This window comes from Caenorhabditis remanei, chromosome IV (genome assembly GCF_010183535.1).
Source record: "Caenorhabditis remanei strain PX506 chromosome IV, whole genome shotgun sequence".
In the NCBI taxonomy this organism is placed as follows: domain Eukaryota; kingdom Metazoa; phylum Nematoda; class Chromadorea; order Rhabditida; family Rhabditidae; genus Caenorhabditis; species Caenorhabditis remanei.
Genome location: NC_071331.1, coordinates 6,644,143 through 6,663,690, shown reverse-complemented (window position 1 = coordinate 6,663,690; position 19,548 = coordinate 6,644,143). Strand labels below are relative to the sequence as shown.

Below are 19,548 nucleotides of genomic sequence, written 5' to 3'. Positions count from 1 at the left end.
TGTTGAAAGACTACACAAACACGGAGAAAAACATTTTCCAAATATGAAACAGAGGAAAAGTAAAGAATGAAGCTAGAACGTATGCCAAGTTTAGATAATTTACTCTTTCACAAGTATTGTAAAGACCTGCAAGGCAAAATGCATCAATTATTCTTTTGAATTTATGCTCTTGATTGCAAATTTTAGATTCTATTGTGAAAAGTCATTCCTTGATTTCAGGTGCCCTCTCTTTAAGAAATTTATTGGATATTCTTTTTGGTATGATCTAAATATCAGTTTTCATTTTTGAATTTGTTTTTTATAGGTTTTCGTAATGAATGTTTTCACTTTTTTATCAATGGTTTGAAGCATCGATTAGAAGCTCTTATCGTTTCTTCCTAGCTTCATGTCGTTATTTCTTTCTTGTTACCACGATCTTCAGATCCTATAGCAACATTTAAAAGTAAAGTTCGTTATTTATGGAACTTTGACTAAACAGTGTTTTTCAAATGGCATTCACATATTTTTTATTTTCTTTCAGCCTGGAAAAGTGGCCTGAAAGAGAGTACTACGATATATTGGGTGACATTATTATAGTTCAGTTCAAAAGCTCTAGCTCCTTATTTCGAAACAGAATCAGAACATTTATAAAACATAAGTTTGCCTTGTACAGCTACTGTTTCAAAAGGATACTATTTTCTATCTGAAACTACTTCCTTTAATACCACTATTTCCTTTGAGATTTATTAAATTTGAGAATCCGCATCCTTACACTTGTTGTAAACGAAGTTCAGTTCAGATTATTCCTAGTACTTTAGATCCCGATAATAGTGAACTCATCGGATCTCCGGAACAGTAAATTTCACTTCCAAAACAACATTTGTCTATTTAGGTTGCACATTTTCAGAGAGTTCAATTTTGGGTATCGCAATCTGGATAAAAAAATTGATTTTAGTTTTCACATGTAACTGAAACAGTAAGCCTCTCCACAATTTCTTAAAATGATACAGCAGCAAAATTGTAACGAGAAAATTTAAATTTTAAACTTTAAACTTTTAATGTTCGGTAAACTATCATTACCCGTTATTCTGTTTCGTAAACATTTTATTGCTGTATTTTATTTTTTCTTATACGTAGTTGCTGCAGTTGCTGTCGTTTCCAGGTTTGAAAATCAATCAACGGTTTAATTCAAAGAATCTGGACACAGCTACAGCAAAATGAAATACCATCTTTAAATATCTGGACTAACTGAAACAATATAAATTCCAACAAATTTAACAATGATTTTGATTTGCAATTCATGGTAGTTCTCTTGCTAAACGTATTCTTTATGTGTCACAAATACAATTTTATCTAAATTTTAAGGTTATAGAACGTGGGTTTTCAAAAAATTTCAGTCACAAATGAAATAAAATGCAATGCTTGTTGTTTTGCAAGTATGGAAATCATACTTGTCAAATCACGGGCCGGCCCGCGGGCCGGGCCGGGCCCGCTGAAAATTTCAGGGCCCGGGCCGGCCCGCAGGGCCCGCAGCAAAAAATTATTTTTGAAAAATAGAATTGAAAGTCTTGGAAATTAAATTTTTTCTTCGGTTTATACTAAATCGAGGTCGGGGGATTCGATAAGACTACTTTCAGAAGCCTCCAGCAAGTTCTTGATCCTGATTCTGATCATCGGCTGATTATCACAGAGACTTTGAGAGGCTCAAAGTTTATAGAGACAAAATAACTTATTCTGACAATTTTCGTTTTCACTTGTTGTCATTTTATAATTTCTAATCAATAATATGTTTGCCATGAAGTAGTAAACGAAAGAACAATGGGAAAACGACTAAAAAAAATTTTTTCAATATTTTGACGGGCCGAACGGGCCGGGCCGGGCCGGGCTGGGCCGGGCCGGAAGATTTTTTTAGCGGGCCCGGCCCGGCCCGGCCCGTGACAAGTATGATGGAAATATCATGTATGAGATAATGACAATACTCCATCAAGAACTCCATCAAGAACAAAATAGAAATAAAATGAAAGAAAGAAATAAGTTCAAGGAAACATGAAAAAGTTGTTGTGAGATCGGATAGGAATAAAAGTGAAATGATTACTCAAAACAAGAATAAGCATGTTTCTACTAAGTTCACATCTATCAGTGGACAGTTGAATAATATCATTTGACATAGGTAATACAACTGAGATAAAGAAAAAGTATTTTTGTGAAATTTAACGAAAAAAGCAACCGGGATTATGCTAGAATTTCTGGAAACATACCCTGGTAAATTTTTACCGAATGAAAACGTTCACGAAAATCTAATAATGATAAGGAACCCAATGTGACAAATTGCAATAAAAATATTAGGTTGTCCCAAAAGTTTTCGAACATAGTTTTGTTGTATTGCTATAGGACAGAGAGCAAGAATCAAACCAAATTGTGCATGTTTTCAATTATATAAGACGTCGGGTGTATTAACAATAACATTCATTTTTTCTGGCTGCCTCCTCTCAATGAACGCGGCACCAATCTTTGTCCCCGATCGACTTCATATTCGTCATGTCATTTTATTTTTATTTCTATCTAACTCCAAGATCACTGAGATTGAAGAACGTATGGTTGAAGTTTAAAAGGATAATGCCCCTCAACGGCTGACAATTAGCCGTTGGGTCCATCGTTTCAAAAATAATGATTTTTCTTTGGCCGAAGAAGCACGTTCTGAAACACCAGTGGAGTTCGACATTGACAAGTTACGGGAGGTAGTGGAAAGTGACCCACTTCAATCCATTCGTGAACTGGCAACAGTAATGGGCTCTACTCACTCTGCGGTAGAAAGAGGACTGGGAGCTCTTGGCAAGGTAAAAAAAATGGGTAGATGAATACCACACAAATTGTCTAACTTTGACCTTGAGCGCCGAGTGGACATGTCACTGCATCTTCTAACCCACCATCCTAATTTCAACTGGCTAGATCATTTGGTTACGTCGGACGAGAAGTGGGTCTTATACGAAAACCACCACAGGAGAGCCCAGTTGGTTGATGCTGATAAACAGCCAGAGGATGTAGTCAAACAGGAGTTACACCCTAAGAAAATATTGCTCGCCGTCTGGTCGTCTGTTCATGGAGTGCTTTATTGGGAACTGCTTCCCGAGGGAAAAACTATCACCACCGACTACTATTCTTCTCAATTACAAAAGGTGAAGTCCAAACTGAAAACCTCCCCTCTACACGGGCACAGAGTCCACTACCTCCATGACAACGCAAAACCACACACCGCAAAGACGACCAAGTCTCTCCTGGCTACATTCCACTGGACAGTCCTTGCTCACTCTCCGTAAAGCCCTGATCTCGCTCCTTCGGATTACCATCTGTTCAGCGACATGCATCGATCCTTTGAAGGCCAGGACTTCAAAACAAAGTCAGAGGTCGAGAAATGGGTGAAAAAGTATTTTGACTCGAAGCAGCCTGAGTTTTGGCGGAAAGGTATTGAATCTCTACCTACTAAATGGCAAACAGTCGTGGATAAAGGTGGTCACTATGTTTGATTTTTGGAATATTCTGGCTTTGAATAAATTTGATTTCAATAATGTTCGAAAACTTATGGGACAACCTAATAAATAGGAGTCAAGACCAGATTTTGTTATCTATAAAACAAAAGTAGTGATAAAATATACGGTTTTAAGAAACTATGAATCAGCGGAAACGAGCACTTTGAGCATTATGTCTGAAATTAAAACATCTCAACAGAAGCTTAGAAAACTTTTTGAATCAAAACCCCTAAAATTCTTTATTCTCTCTTATTTATAGCCGTAAGACCATTAATCGATATAAATGAGAGGGTGCGTGACAGTTACGCGAACCCGTGAGGTGTCGGGCCACATGGTGCACTGGGTCAGTTAATGTGTCCTACAGGAACACAACAGTGCAAGGCGGAAGGTACGCAGCGAACAGATTTGATTTTTTATCCAAGTCGCGTTGCGTGCGCATCGCGGTTTATAACAAAGATACGACAAATGAACGTATAAATTCTTGGCACTCAGCCAAATCTTTTTTGGCACCGTGCCAACCGTTGTGCAACGGAGCGCGTTTCCGCGAACTTACGCCTCGCACTGCTGTGCAGGAGGACGAATTGATAGATAATAAAACTGTGTATAACTGCTTGGCACATTAAAATATGAAGTGAAGAATAAATTTGTGGATGCATAATAACAGTAATTAATGAATTCGGAATTCTCAAGTACTACTAACGGGGGTAAGGAATTGCATGAAACTAGGAAATCCGAGAGGAGGAAGACGTTGCCGGATCAATATGAAACAAAATGTGACTGGTATTGAAAAGAATATGAATCAGTACAAATATATATGCATATAAGTGGCATCAGTATCGCTATTGAAAGATCCACTAAACGAACATTGACGTCAAAACTCTACTTGTGAATGAATGGAACGCTAGGAAGTATGCCAATTTTAGATTATTTACTCTTTCACAAGTATTGTAAAGACCTGCAAGGCAAAATTCGTTAATTATGTTAGAAAAATCAAACATCAAATTTCTTTGTTTTCCACCATAGTTTGAAAGGCTTTTATGATATTCTGAAGAACGTGAAAACTTAAATGAAAAAAAAATTATAGTTTTAGTATGTAATTGAAACAGTCCACCTATTCATAATTTTCTAAAAAACGATACAGCAACACAATTATAACAAGCAAATTTCAACTTTAAATATGTATCTATTTTAAAGTAAACACAATATTCTTGAATGCTGGGTTATATGGTTTTCTGTCACTAATTGTAAAATCAACAAGTGAATGAAAGAGGTCTACGGTTCAAATTGTTGGTGGTTTTTCATTATGTGCGGATATTTTTTTTGTTTAAAAAAATGTTTTCTTTCATAGATATTTCATGTTTGGTAAACTATTATTCTGTTTCAATAACTTTTCATTCCAAGTTGAAAAAATCGATTGACGATTCCCTCGAGGTATCTTCGATAACCAATCCCGACCCTGCCAGAGCACACTGAAATTTTCCTTTTTAAATATCTGGACCAGGGTGCTTCACCGGCGGTAAAATCGAAGAAAAACCGGTTTTTTCCACCGGTGGAAATTGTTTCTTCAATCGGTTAATTTCAACCGGTTTTCAAAAACAAAAACCGGAATGAAATCGAACAAAAATCGGAAAAAATAAATTTTCTTTGATTGTGTTTTGAACAAAAAACCGTTCGGTTTCGGTATAGTTTGTCACGTTTCAATAACTTCATACGTTTTTTCTATTTTTATAGAAAATTTGAACAAAGATGAGAAATTATTAATTTTAAAGTAAAATCTAAATTGAGAGTGCAAAATATGATAGAAACGTGACAAACTACTGTAGAACTTGAACTTTCAGAAAAAAACCGATGAAAATCGGAAAAAATCGGTAAAAATCGAAGAATAATCGGTTTTCAACCGGTTTCTAAACCGATGAAAACCGAAACCAAACGATTTTTTTTCAAAACGCAATCGAAGAAAATCGTTTTTTTTCGATTTTCCCCTGAAAAAAAACCGATTAATTTTATAAAAACCGACGAATGTTTCAACCGATTGGAGCACCCTGATATGGACTAACTGAAACAATAAAAATTCCAAAAATTTTTATCAATAATTTTGATTTGAAAGGTATGGTAGTTCTCTTGCTAAACCTATTCTTAATGTGTCACAGATACAATGTTATCCATTACGTATAGGTATTTATAAAAAACAGGTAAAAAGGACCAGAATATTGTTAATTGAAAAATGAAACCGCTAAAAATACTTCAAAGAATGTGTACCAGAAAGCTTATAATTTCAAGGTTACACTTGAAATTAAGTTAGACCGTAATTGGACAATCTGAATCCGTGAAAATGTATCTGATGATTGAAAGGGTATAATTATTTTAGAAAAATAAAACATCAAATTTCTTTGTTTTCCACCATAGTTTGAAAGGCTTTTATGATATTCTGAAGAACGTGAAAATTTAAATGAAAAGAGGCCAGCCTGGTGAACCGCGGAATAAGGCTTACGGATTGTTTAGGAAACTAAGAATTTGTAAATTCTGTCGTATAGAATTTTTAATTAGGCAAATTACTTTCTCGGAAACTTTACAACACTCCTTGTTATTTTTTGGTTGGTTCTATTTGAGAACCCTCATCAATACAGTTGTTATAAAGAAAAAATGGAGTACCCAGTACTTTAGATCCCGATGATAGTGAACTCATTGGATCTCCGGAACAGTAATATTTATATTCAAAACAACAATTGTCTATTTAGAATTTCGCTTTCAGAGAATTTAACTTTTTGCGCGTAATTGAAACAGTACACCTATTCATAATTTTCTAAAAAACAGTACAGCAACACAATTAAATTTCAACTTTAAATATTTAAATATTTATCTATTTTAAAATAAGCAGAGTATCCTTGAATGCTGGGTAATGTGGTTTCCTGTCACCAATTATAAAACTGAAATTTTTTTATATATCTGGACTGACTGAAACTATCAACAATCATACTTATTTTGTTTTGCAAGGTATGGTAGTTCTCTTGTTAAACCTATTCTTAATGTGTCACAGAAACAATGTTATCCATTACGTATATGTATTTATAAAAACCAGGTGAAAAAGGCCAGAATATTGTCATTTTAAAAAGTGAATCGCTAAAAATACTTCAAGGAATGTGTACCAGAATACTTATAATTTCAAGGTTACACTTGAAATTAAAATTGACCGAAATTGGATAATCTGAATCCGTGAAAATGTACCTGATGATTGGAAGGCTATAAAAAAAGAAGAGCAAAATATAAGTAGTACCGTAGAAAGAAATAAGCTCAAAGAAACATGAAAAAAATGGTGTGAGATAGGATAGGGATAAAAATGAAATGATTACTAAAAGCAGCAATAAGAAGAAACACAATACTGAATTGCTAGGCTCATATCAATTAATGAACAATCCAGAAACAGCTTTTGACAAAAGTTGTACTACTGACATACTTGAAGGAAAAAGAAAAAAATCGTGAAATTTGACAGAAAAATCAACCGAGGATCATGTATGAATTACTGGAAAATTTTGTTACTTTTTTGTATTTTTTTCACCGACTGAAAACGTTCACAAAAACCTAATACTGATAGGAAAGCCGATATCACTCAGCGATTTGACTGAAAAACCAGGCGTAGTGTAGGATGGAGAGATAACCGAGTTGGAAAGAAGTGAGACACGACTGGGAGAATGTGAGAAATGACAGTGATACTCTAGAGAAAGAAAGTTGAGACAAATGAGTACATTGAATTTATTCTTTCTGGATGTTAGAATTTACATCCCTCATTCTCAGTGCCCGTTGCGTTTTTCCCGCATCATCATTTCTGTTTTCTTTCTCTTCTCCGAAAATTTCCAGGTCCAATATTTCCTCAACACACTCTTCGATTTTCTGTACACTCCAGTTATCGATTTCATAAAATTCCTTCAGATATTGCTCGAGGTCTTCTTCAATTGACATGTTATTCCAAACAGCAACAGTTCCATCTTCATCACGCTTCATCTTAGCTTCCTGGCGTTGCTTCTCAATTTGAAGGGCCTTGTGGAATGACAATTTTGGGTGTGACTTCTGAAAAACAAACGACTAGTTCTCAAAATTACGGTTTCAGTCAACAAAGAAGTTGGCAGCGAGTTTTGAGACATTCAATTATTAACTCACAACAAGTTGCTCGGCTTTCTTATGGCTGTCTGATTCCTTTCCCATCGAAAATTTCCTTTTCGATCCTTGCTGGCCGATATTTCCCACTTTGCTTATTTCCGTTTCTCTTGTTTTCAAACTATTTTTCCCAATCTTCTTGGCATTTGAATGACGCGCCATTATGAGCAGTGGATTTGTCTGAAAAGATAACGATATTGTAGAATATATCATAGGAAAATGAAAAAAAAACTAATGTGAGCAAATTGTGAGCAAGGCTATGGAAAAAAGATTGCGATTCATGAGTGAACTATTATTCTCTAATAAGCTTGTGTAGAAATAGTAATAGAAAATAAATACTTTTAAACGAAAAAATACATACAGATAACGATTTCATAACGACCACTTTGTTCCAGAAAAAAATTACGAAACTTTTATTAAATCACTATGGATACGGATGACATCAAAAATTATGAAAACCGAAATTTTGATACATATGTCAATCATAAAACTGAGAAAATTTGAAGTTTGGTTTGAAGAAAGAAAAATAAAAACTATCATTTCATTTTGTAGTAGTATTTATCGCACATCAATTTGGTTTCTTTTGGTCACGAGAAAAACGTAAACACAACGAAACGCAAGATAATAGTAAAACTTTGGTGGAAACCAGAAACGGAAAAAAGTTACAAACTATAACTAAAAACACAAAACTCATTTTCATTACATATGTTTTTATGTTTTAAGATTAGCTCAAAAACCAATTAATAATTACTCTATGTTAGATGACATTCATAAATGAGTAACCCAGAAAATGATATTTTGGAAAAGTTGTAGAAGATTTTTTCTCTATGTTTCCGACAAATCATTATGTGAATACAAGTGAGTTTATTTTGAACTAACGTTCACCGATCGAAATGACGAATATGAGTTTAGTGAACACGAGCCCATCTAACTGTATAAAAATATTTCACCCCTGTTATTATTAGAAATTTTGAAACGGATCGAAAACAAGATTGCGAAACAGAAAGAGGAAGAACGGATGGTATATACCTGACTTATTTAGAGTGGGACGTTGTATCCGCTGATTACAGATTATAAACTAAAAATTCGAAAGATATTTGGTAAACTTTTTGGATCAAAAACCCAAAAATTATTGATTCTCCGTTCTTTATTACAGACACATTAATCTATACATGGCCAAAAAAAGAACACTAGAAAATGAGAGACAACTGGTCAGGACAAACTAATCGCGGAGAATGAACATCCGTAGACCTTTTACGCTATAGGTGGGACGACTTCCCACAGGACCGTGCCAAACGTTGTGCGACGGAGCGCGTTTACGCACGCGACCTTACGCCTCTCGCCGCAGTGACTATAGAAATTGAATGAGGAAAAAATATAGCCCCAGGAGAGACAGGCAGACGAAGAGAGTGCCAGACAGTTAGGGAAATGTCAGTTGGTGGTTCCATGAATTGTATGGTGTGAAGATGTGACTCGAACGATGGCATAGTACCGGTCAAAATGTGGTTTCCTTCTGCTGTTTTGCTGAAACAGTCCCAATTTCGAGAAGGAAAACAATTATAGGCAGAGAATAAAATGTATTTTAAGGCGTAACCAATAAAGAAAAGTGCGGTAGCAACCGGGTTATTCTGTCACTTGACGTATTTTTGTATTTAAAAATACTTTTTTTCCACCGAAGTCCAAATGCACTTTAAACACGCCAATGAGAAGGTTGAAGCAATTCAAGACAGACTTAGGTTTCGAAACAGAAATAAGTTTTATGAAAAGGTGTTCTATTTATATCTACCAGAGTATCTGTTACACGGGAAGAGTTACGGCAGACGTAAACTACTTGCAGAAACATTGGAACAGAAACTTCAAGTCATTATGACTAATTTGAAACCGAAAAAAACATTTTATAGAATTTTCAAGTTATTATGTAGGTCAAAAAACTATTGACACTATTTTTGTGTTTCAGCATTATTTTAAAGAAAACGGTTATAAGTCATTTATATTCATTTTACAGCTAGCACAAAAACTTTTTATTGCAAACACAGAAAAGGATGTTTATTTTTTATAAAAATGAAAAAATAGAAACAAAAAATACTGTCACAGTTATTCTTGTTAAGGACAACTATTGGAGAGCCAGCATTGATTCTTCAAATAGATGAGAAAGTAATTTAAATGCAAAAAATCTGATTCTTGAATAATTTACTAACAATTAACAATTGTTTCGTTTTCAATAAGACTACTTCAGAACCTTTACGTTGTGACATTAGTCTGAGCTCTTTAAGTGAAAAATTTAATTTACAAACGTTTAGCGTTCAGAAGCATGGATTCCTGTTTTATATTAAGTGTACTAGAAGAAAAACTAACAAAACTTCGACAGTTCTAAATTTGAATGATTTGGGATGTGATCTGTGGTTTTACAGTAGGGATGTTATTTACGGCAATTGTCGGACCGGGCCGCTTATTTTTACGCTAATTACAAGAAAAGCAAGTTCATTTCAACGCCCGTTTTAACAGCCCTACATTACAGAACCTGATTTATCTCTGAAATATCAGTTTGAACAACTGGAAATTAAGAAATCTAGGGAAAGTCAGCGATAAGAGAAACAGCAAAAAGAGGCTCGGGAATTAACTGAACAAAAGAAAACCAAGAAAATGAAGTACCGTCTTAATTAGTCGACGATCTGAAACTGAAACAATATATAAAAAAAAATCTATTGGAAATTAGATAATCAGCGAAGTACAAGATTATAAAAATTAGTAATATGAGAAGATCGTACTGAGCAATATGTACATTCTTTCGGTAAAATAATATATGAGCACTCTGAAAAGACAATATACTGTAACTACTGGGAAGTAATGATACGATACCTTCGTTTGAATGTTGAAAGACTACACCACTACGAAGCAAACATATCGATGACCTTCTAGAAAAACTGAGCACGGAGAAAAACATTTTCCAAATATGAAACAGTGGGAAAGTAAAAGAATGAAGCTAGGAAGTATGCCAAGTTTAAATAATTTACTCTTTCACAAGTATTGTGAAGACCTGCATGGCAAAATGCATCAATTATACTTTTGAATTTTTGTTATTTTTCCAAATTTTAGATTCTATTGTGAAGAGTCATTCCTTGATTTCAGGTGCCCTTGCTTCAAGAAATTTATAGGCTATATTCTTTGGTATGATCTAAATATCAGTTTTCATTTTTGAATTTGTTTTTTATAGGTTACCGTAATGAATGTTTTCACTTTCTTATCAATGATTTGAAGCATTGATTAGAAGCTCTTATCGTTTCTTTCTAGCTTCATGTCGTTATTTCTTTCTTGTCACCACAATCTTCATTGTTTATTAGATTGTCAGTTCCTTTAGCAACATTCAAAAATAAAGTTCGTTATTTATGGAACTTTGAATAAACAGTTTTTTTTCAAAAGGCGTTCTCATATTTTTTCATTTTCTTTTAGCCTGAAAAAGTGGCCTGAAAGAGAGTACTTTGATATATGAGGTGAGGTATAATTTCGAAACAGAACCAAAAACAAAAATTCAAGACTTAAGTTTGTCTTGTACAGATACTGTTTCAAAAGGATACTATTTTCTATTTCAAACTACTTTATTTAATGCCATGTCTGCAATTTTAAAAAATGAGACAGAGAAAGGCTAGCACCAAAATCGAACTCGCGTTCACTGGCTAGCGACCGCCGCCTTGGACAACCTACGATGACGTTCGGGAGAAAGGGAACACGTAAATGAACAGAGATGATCTACCGAAGGCGAGACAAATGTTTAGGAATCTAGGAATGCGTAAAATCAATCGTATAGAATTTTTAATTAGTCCAGTTACTTTCTCGGAAACTTTACAATACTTCTGGGTACTTTTTGATTTATTCAATTTGAGAATCCGCATCCTTACACTTGTTGTAAACGAACTTCAGAATATATCCTAGTACTTTAGATCCCGATAATAGTGAATTCATCGGATCTCCGGAACAGTAAATTTTACTTCCAAAACATCTATTTAGGTTGCCACTTTCAGAGATATCAATCGTGGATATCGCAATCTGGATAAAAATTTGATTTTAGCTTTCATACGTAACTGAAACAGTACGCCTGTTGTCGTTTCCATGTTGAAAAAAAAAAGTTCCATGTTCGAAAAAAAAAGTTGTCGTTTCCATGTTGAAAAAATCTATTGACGATTCATACTAAGAACCATACATAACATGTTCTGATTCTCTAGCTGTAACAATCATATCAAGAGCAAAATAGAAATGGAAGAAAGAAATAAGTTCAAGGAAACATGAAAAAGTTGTTGTGAGATCGGATAGGAATAAAAGTGAAATGATTACTAAAAATAAGAATAAGCATGCTTCTACTAAGTTCACATCTATCAGTGGACAATTGAGAAATATCATTTGACATAAGTAATACAACTGACATAAAGAAAAAGTGTTTTTGTGAAATTTAACAGAAAAAGCAACCGGGATTATGTTAGAATTTCTGGAAACATTTGCTGGTAAATTTTAACCGAATGAAAACGTTTACGAAAATCTAATAATGATAAGGAACCCAATGTGACAAATAGCAATAAATATATCACTCAGGGATTTGAGTTATCAACAAGGTGTAAAGTATAATATGTTGGAGAGGGATTGGGAGGAAACATATGGGAGCTAGTTGGCAAGATGGGAGAAGCGACTGGGGAAGGAGATTGAACTGACAACATTGAATTCATTCTTTCTTGTTGCTAGAATTGAAATTCCTCAGTTTCTGTTGTCGTTTCTCCAAATCAACATTCATATTCTCCTTCTCATCTGAAATTTCCAGCTCCCTCACTGCCACCACACATTCATCCATTTCGTGAACAGTCCAGTTATCTTTTTCTTCAGATCCTTTCAAATAATCTTCGAGTTCGTCTTCTATGGTCATTGTGTCCCACACAACAACAGTACCATCTTCATCACGCTTCTTCTTGGCGTCCTGCCGTTGCGACTCGATCTGGATTGCCCTTTCGAGTGATATTTCGTGATGCGACTTCTGAAAAACAGGTGACTAGTTCATAAAGTTACTGTTTCTGATAAGACAGAAGTTGGCAGCGAGTTCTGAGATTTTGATTCTAGATAATTATAAAAACGAACCACAAGTTGCTCGGCCAGTTTCACCAATTTCTTATGACTTTCTGATTCCTTTCCCATCGAAAATTCACTTTTCGATCCTTGTTGGCCGCTATTTCTCACCTTGCTTTCTCTGGCTTCTCTTTTTTTCAAACTATTTTTCCCAATCTTCTTGACATTTGAATGACGCGCCATTATGAGCAGTGGATTCGTCTGAAAAGATAACGGTTTTGTTATTGAAGAATAAGGGAAAATGAAAAGAAAACTAATGTGAGCAAATTGTGAACAAGTCTGTGGAAATCGGATTATCATTCGTAGGTAAACTATTATTCTCCAATAAGACTGTGTTGAATCAGATTTCATAATGACCACTGTGTTCCAGAAGAATTTTACAAAAAAGTTTTGAAATTTCTAAAGATAATAGTAAGACGTATGAAACAAAAGTTATGAAACCCCAAATTTTGTTATGACAATCATGAAACAGATCAAATGTGAAGTTTGGTGATAAGCAAAAATAAAAACTATCATTTCATCTTGTGGAAAGTAACATTCATTGGCCGCACACCAATTTGGTTTCTTTTGGTATTGCACTTCTACTTAGAACCTGTACCGAATGAAATTCTAGATAATAATATAATTTTGCGGGAACCAGAAACGGAAAAATTTTCCAAAAAAATATAACTACAAAAGACAAAGAAATATTTTCGTTACATATATCCGTTTTAAGATTAGCTCAAAAACCAACAAACGATTAATCCGTGTTAAAAATTGATCCATACAATAAAAGTTCATCACTTGAATGTGTAACCCAGAAATGGATATTATGAAAGAGTTTTCGACGACTTATTATTTGAATAATAGTGAATTGGTTGCGAAACGGTAATGGAAAGAATGGGTTGCATGTCTGACTCGTTTAAAGTGAAACGTTGTATCCGCTGATTACACATTGAAAACGAAAATCCCGAAAGATACTTGGATAACTTTTAGAACCAAAAACCCAAAAATTGATTTTCCTTTATTTCTTGGAGACAGACCATTAATCCATCTAAGGAGCACTAGAAAATGAGAGACTACTGGTCAAAACAACACGAAAGAGAATGAACATCCGCAGACCTTTTACCCTACAGTTGAGAGAACTTCCCACAGGACCAGTCGTTTTTAGAACCGTGCCAACCGTTGTGCGGCGGAACGCGTTTCCCCCACGAAGAGAGTGTGAGACAGTTAGGGTAATGTCTGTTGGTGGTCCCATGAAATGTTTGGCTTTGAGAGTACCGATCGAGATGTTACTTCTTTCTACTGCTTCATTGAAACAGTGTCAATTTCACGAGCGTGTCTCGGTGTCAATTCTTATCCCGAAATGTAAATTTTGGTTAAAGTTGTGGTTTTTTGTTTTTGTATTTGACAAGTTTTTGTACGAGATTACCCTGAAAAGTTACAGTCCACCAACGGAAACATCCCTCTTTTTCATTTTGCTGGAATATGTATAACTTTTCAGAAAGGGGCGGCACAAAAAAAATTACGATAATGAAAATAAAGCTCAAGGTTTGATTTACCAACTTTACAAGAATTGACCACTTTCTCAGAATTGGTACTTACTGTTTCGCAGAAACAGAGAAAGTCAACTACTATTTTAAGTAAGTGTTAGTAGGAACCATACGAAAAAATGAAATGTACTTTAAGGCCTAACCGCTAATGAAAATCACCGGTGTTAACCTCTGTCACTAGTTGTCTTTTTCTACTTAAAAAGACATTTTTAGTCTCCGAAGTCCAAATGCACTCCAAACACGTCAATTATTAGGTTGAAGCAATTCAATAAATCTTTGAATTTTGTAACAGAATAATCTTTCTGAACAGCTATCTGTATTTGATTTCTACCAGAGTATCTGTTACACAGGAACATACACCGTTCGACATTTTATAGTGATTTCAAATTATTATGTATGTCGAAAACCTTTGAAACTTTTTTTGTGTTTCAGCATTATTTGGTAGAGAACAATTATAAGTCAGTATCAATCTTGTATGTATGAGATCATATAGTTGATATATTTCAAAGTTTGAATAAACAGACAAAAAAGTGCATTTTTTATACAAAGTAAAAATCATGATCAGCTTTAGAAAAGAAATGGGGAAATATTTAGATAGATAAGTGTTAGACAGACAAAAATAATTTTTTATTAATACAGAAACATATTAGACTCCGAAATTGAAAACAGTCTGAAACTGAAACAAAATATATTATAATCAATTTGGAAGTTGGGAACGAACGGAGTAAAAGGTTATAAAGAGTAGTAAAATGAGAATATGGACACTGGAGCAGTACATTCGTTCGGTAAAAATGTATATGAACACTCTGAAAAAGGAGTACACTGAACTACTGGGAAATATGGCTACGATACCTGAAGGATACGGTTTATCTGAATGCTGAAAGACTGCACAACTACAACTGCAAAACTGTGATAAATTGTAAATCTACATAGTGCAGCAAACCAAACGATGATCTTTTATTATGAGAACATGAGATGTGGATATGAAGAAACACACTATCAGCTGAGCTGTGGTGACTGAGCCGTAGTAGCTCAATTTTTTTTTCTTACAGTTAGTCGAACAATTTTTAAGATGATTAACAAGTATCTGTTTCATTTTGAAGTTAAACCATGATGAGTGAGGATCTCAACTGTTTTCTTATTGAATTCTTTGATTTTCGCTTTTGACATCTCAGCGTTCCTTTTTGTTTTTCAAAGCTTGCTCAAAAAAACTCAAATCTGAATCAGCTTTCTGGTAAAAAAGAAATGCTTCAATTTTTTAGGTATTCTATCAGTCAATGCGGACATTCAACCAGAATAAATAATGCCTTTGAAACTGTAACTTAATTTCAGAAAAAACTGGCATCAGTTTATTTTTGCCACATAAGAAAGAAATTGCGGTTCCGCTTGATTTATAAATTTTTTAGCACTTGTGCAATTCTGATGACCCTTTCACAGCGGTTATTTTTCTTCATTTCCTTGGTGTTGACAATTTTTACCACAATTCTAATTGTCAAAACAAACTTTCTTGATATTCGGTGTTTGTGGACCTAAGTTCCCGAGCTCAAAATAAGCCACGCCCTCTGTCCGTTATCTCGGTTATATACTTAGAAAAAATCGGGGAGTTTGACTAACATCATGGAAGATCCAATAAGTCAACGTAAAAATTGTCTATTTTTGAAATGTGTGAAACAGTATGTAGAAGAAAATGTTAGTGTTGCTGACTTCACAACAAGATATCATTAGGAAGTGAAAGAGGGCAAGACGCCGTAGAGTTGAAGTGTTCATCAGAAGAATACGACCATTGATTTCAGCAAGGATTGTCATCATCCCAATTGCCTCACTAACGTACCCGACTATATGTATATTCGAATACCTTTCATCTCTGCGGTTTAGAATTGATAATGTTCTGTGAGGAGATAAAGAAAAAATTGAAAAAAAACTGGTAGTAAAAATTCAAGTGCACAACAGGAAACAGTGAAAAACTAATCAGTGTTCTCGAAAATGAAAGTTTGGTACGAATAATTAACAAGCGAGGTCAGACTACAAAAAAAACCAAAAAGACAGTCGAACTCATTATCCAAAATGTGAAAGAAGTGAAAGTATTTGCTTTAATAGCAGCCAAACTGATCATACTGTAGACAATTGAGCACTGACTGCGTTGAGATTAAAAAACTAAAGTTCCGATTCAGAGAAATCGGTTGAACTAGAAATGCAATTTATGTGTTTAAAAGATGATTGCGAAGTGAATAATTTGTTGTCATTGACCGCAAAACACAAACTATAGTTAAATCAATTGTCGAAATATCAAATTGAACTGTTAAGACATGTTCTTATAATTTCAATCGGAAACATTAAGTTTAAGAAGAAACAAAACGTGTTCTCAACTAGAAATCAGATAATAAAAAGTAAAATAGAATTTGGATAGTTAGAACAACCAAACATGAATGCTAAAAAATAATTCAAAACGAACTTTGGAACCACAACCGAGTAAAAAGGGGAGTCAAATGTAAAAGAAACATAACTTGGCATGAAAAGAAGGAGTGAAATAATAGAACTTCAACATAAGAATACTGCAAAATTGTAAAACTGATGTTATAAACTGATGGAAGTTGTAGATCGGTCTCTTGTAGCCCACCTGAAACACCGAATTGAATATTTGAAATTGTATTGAAACAAACTTACAAGTCTTAGGGCTTAGATCAAAGACGTGTCCTCAAAATATATGGATGCTATGAAATACGATACAAAACCCGAGACACAAAAGTATGAGAAATTCCTAGCCAAGGAGACAATCTAACAATTGAGTCTAGGAGAAATGACAAAACCAAGTGAAAAACAGGAATAAACCAACAAATGTCTAAAAATACTACATAAGAGGGAAAAACTTAAACACTACTATCTATTAGCTACGGAGTGCTCTGGGTCACTATCAGAAGTGTTTAGAAAAAAAAGAGAAAAACGGGGAATGAATTAGAAAAAAACCGGGAAATAGATAAACAATTAAATGACGGTAAGATATTCTCCCCGATTTATTGATTAATTGACCTAGCTTCGTCTTGAGGACCATCTTCGCCGCTGATATCCATTTGATTGAACTTGAAAAAAATCCGTGCTTGAGGATCTTCCTCTGGAGCTATCAAATTTTCTTTTTGATCTTCATCAATGTAGTTTTCCATCAAAAAAACCTCCATCTCCTCATCAATCCTCAAATGGATCGAAGCATCAATCTTAGGTTCGTCCTCTCTCTTCTTCCTCGCAGCTTGTCTTTTCGTTTCAATCGAAAATGCTTGTTCGAGCGTGAATTCGGGGTGACTGATCTGGAAACACAGTCTTGTTAATTTTTGTGGTTTCAAAACTGTTGAGATAGACTGATCACGGTTCTGGCAATAAAAACTTGCGACACACGCACAAGTAGTTTCAATGAAAAATGGTATATTTTTAGAGTGCGCACCAAGGTCACGGATTATTCCCTGGTGTCAACTGTTTATTGGTTTTGATAATCAAAAAGAGAGCTTAATTTTTGTAATTGACAGTTTTTTTTTGTACAGGCTTTCCTTGGAGAGTTATAGACCAGCAAAGTTGTTTAGTCTTAAAATCCAACTATTTTCAGAGATCCTTATCTCGATCGCCTTTAAATCACCAAGAAGGGATTGTACGAAAAAGTTTTCAACAATAAAAATAAAGCTGCATATTTGATCAATAAAACCCACAAACACTTAATGAAATCGGACTATCCGTTATACGGGACACATTCTCAAAGTACACCCATTTATTCTAGAAACATGCAAGTGTCGCACTTTCTATGGTCGGTACAGTGCCTCCTCTTTATTAATGCGAATTCATTGAAAATAACTCACAATAAGCTTCTTGGCTAGCTCCATCAGCTTTTCCTGCTCAGTTGCTTTGCTAGACCCCTTTTTGGTTTTGACTTTCGGGATCATATCATTTTTTCCCTTGTTCTGCGCAACTGTTGAATTGCTTCCGATGCTTTTGAATGCCTTGCGTCCCATATTTAGGAAGACCTAAAAACGAATAAACCTAATTGTGCGAAACTAGAAAACGAGAAAAAACCAAGATGAAAAGTTGAAAATTTTGAAAATACAGAAGATGGAGTAAGAAAGAAACAAATTTTCTTGATAGACCGAAAAACAAGGAGATTTGAAATAGCGGAGTTGGAGAGAAAGGCCACATACAGTACCGCTCAAAAGTATATTACGTTTTGGTTTTTTCAGTTGATAAGGTCCAACTTTGAGAGTGTGTCATGGTAATATTGATTGTCAAATTAAGTAAATTTTTAATAAATTATACTGATCAAAAGTAGATCTTCATTTTTGTAGTTGAGAACGTTTTTGTACGGACACTCCCTAGACAGTTATGGTCATTTTTAGACGACAGCTCAAAAATCGCACACTGAACTTGGTCGATTTGATGGAGAAATTAATTTGACGATATGTAACTTACTAGGGAGCGTCCGTGCAAAAAAGTTGTCAACTACAAAAATGGAGTTCTATTCTTGCTCTGTTTGATACCATAAAAAGGTATTTTGTGGGACAGTTAGTTTTACTACGGCACACTACGGCACACTCTCAAAGTTGGGCGTTTTCAACTAAAAAAGGCAAAATTTAATATACTTTTGAGCGGTACTGTATGCTCGGGGAGTAAAACTGATTTTTCATAACCAGTCATTACTTTTCAGTTGGCTTACGGTATTGCACGGAAACGAGAGTGGGAATAACATAACGGGAGACAGAGGACCATAAGGGGACACAGATGAAAGGAACACTGAAAGAAACGTAAATCTGCAGGAAAAAAATAGCAAAGAATGACAGAGTAGAGAAAAATAAGAATCAAAAATAACGGAGGACGAAGAGAACACGGCCATGGCGCTCTAGACCGTCTCCAGCCGATTGCAAGACGAATGGCAGAAACTGAGTGAGGGACACCAGTGGGACAGATGGTCCAATATGAGGAAGAGGAGGGAAAGAGGGTGCGAGACTGCGAGAGTATTATTTGGACGGATGCGTGAAAGGTAATATGACGGGAAGGACTATCTGATGTGCAGGGTGTGTGATTCTAACTGTACCAAGGCGGTCAATTTGGAATGGTAATGATGAGAGATCCTACAATCGATCTAAAACATTAGCATTAACAAAAATTGAAACATTGAAACAGCGATATTTAAAAAAAGAAATATTCTTCGAAATTTCCTGGTGATTCTAAAACTCAAAATGATGATATTATGTTGGTCGGACACGACTTCAGAATCACTG

General features: G+C 34.8%; 3 protein-coding genes across 3 annotated transcripts; all 3 read right to left on the bottom strand.

Annotated features, from left to right (window-relative positions):
* Window positions 1-7,256: 7,256 nt before the first annotated feature.
* On the bottom strand, window positions 7,257-7,706 carry GCK72_012615 (uncharacterized protein; the record flags this gene model as incomplete). The annotated part of the gene is made up of 2 exons (XM_003095486.2): window positions 7,257-7,571; window positions 7,662-7,706. 2 exons carry the CDS (start codon window positions 7,704-7,706, stop codon window positions 7,257-7,259), a joined length of 360 nt encoding a protein of 119 aa, XP_003095534.2.
* Window positions 7,707-12,369: 4,663 nt separating this feature from the next.
* GCK72_012614 (uncharacterized protein) lies at window positions 12,370-12,833 on the bottom strand (the record flags this gene model as incomplete). Its single annotated transcript, XM_053729250.1, has 2 exons — window positions 12,370-12,675; window positions 12,777-12,833. 2 exons carry the CDS (start codon window positions 12,831-12,833, stop codon window positions 12,370-12,372), a joined length of 363 nt encoding a protein of 120 aa, XP_053584022.1.
* Window positions 12,834-17,307: 4,474 nt separating this feature from the next.
* On the bottom strand, window positions 17,308-18,288 carry GCK72_012613 (uncharacterized protein; the record flags this gene model as incomplete). The annotated part of the gene is made up of 2 exons (XM_003088074.2): window positions 17,308-17,595; window positions 18,136-18,288. The coding sequence occupies 2 exons, from the start codon at window positions 18,286-18,288 to the stop codon at window positions 17,308-17,310; spliced, it is 441 nt and encodes a 146-aa protein (XP_003088122.2).
* Between the last annotated feature and the right edge of the window lie 1,260 nt (window positions 18,289-19,548).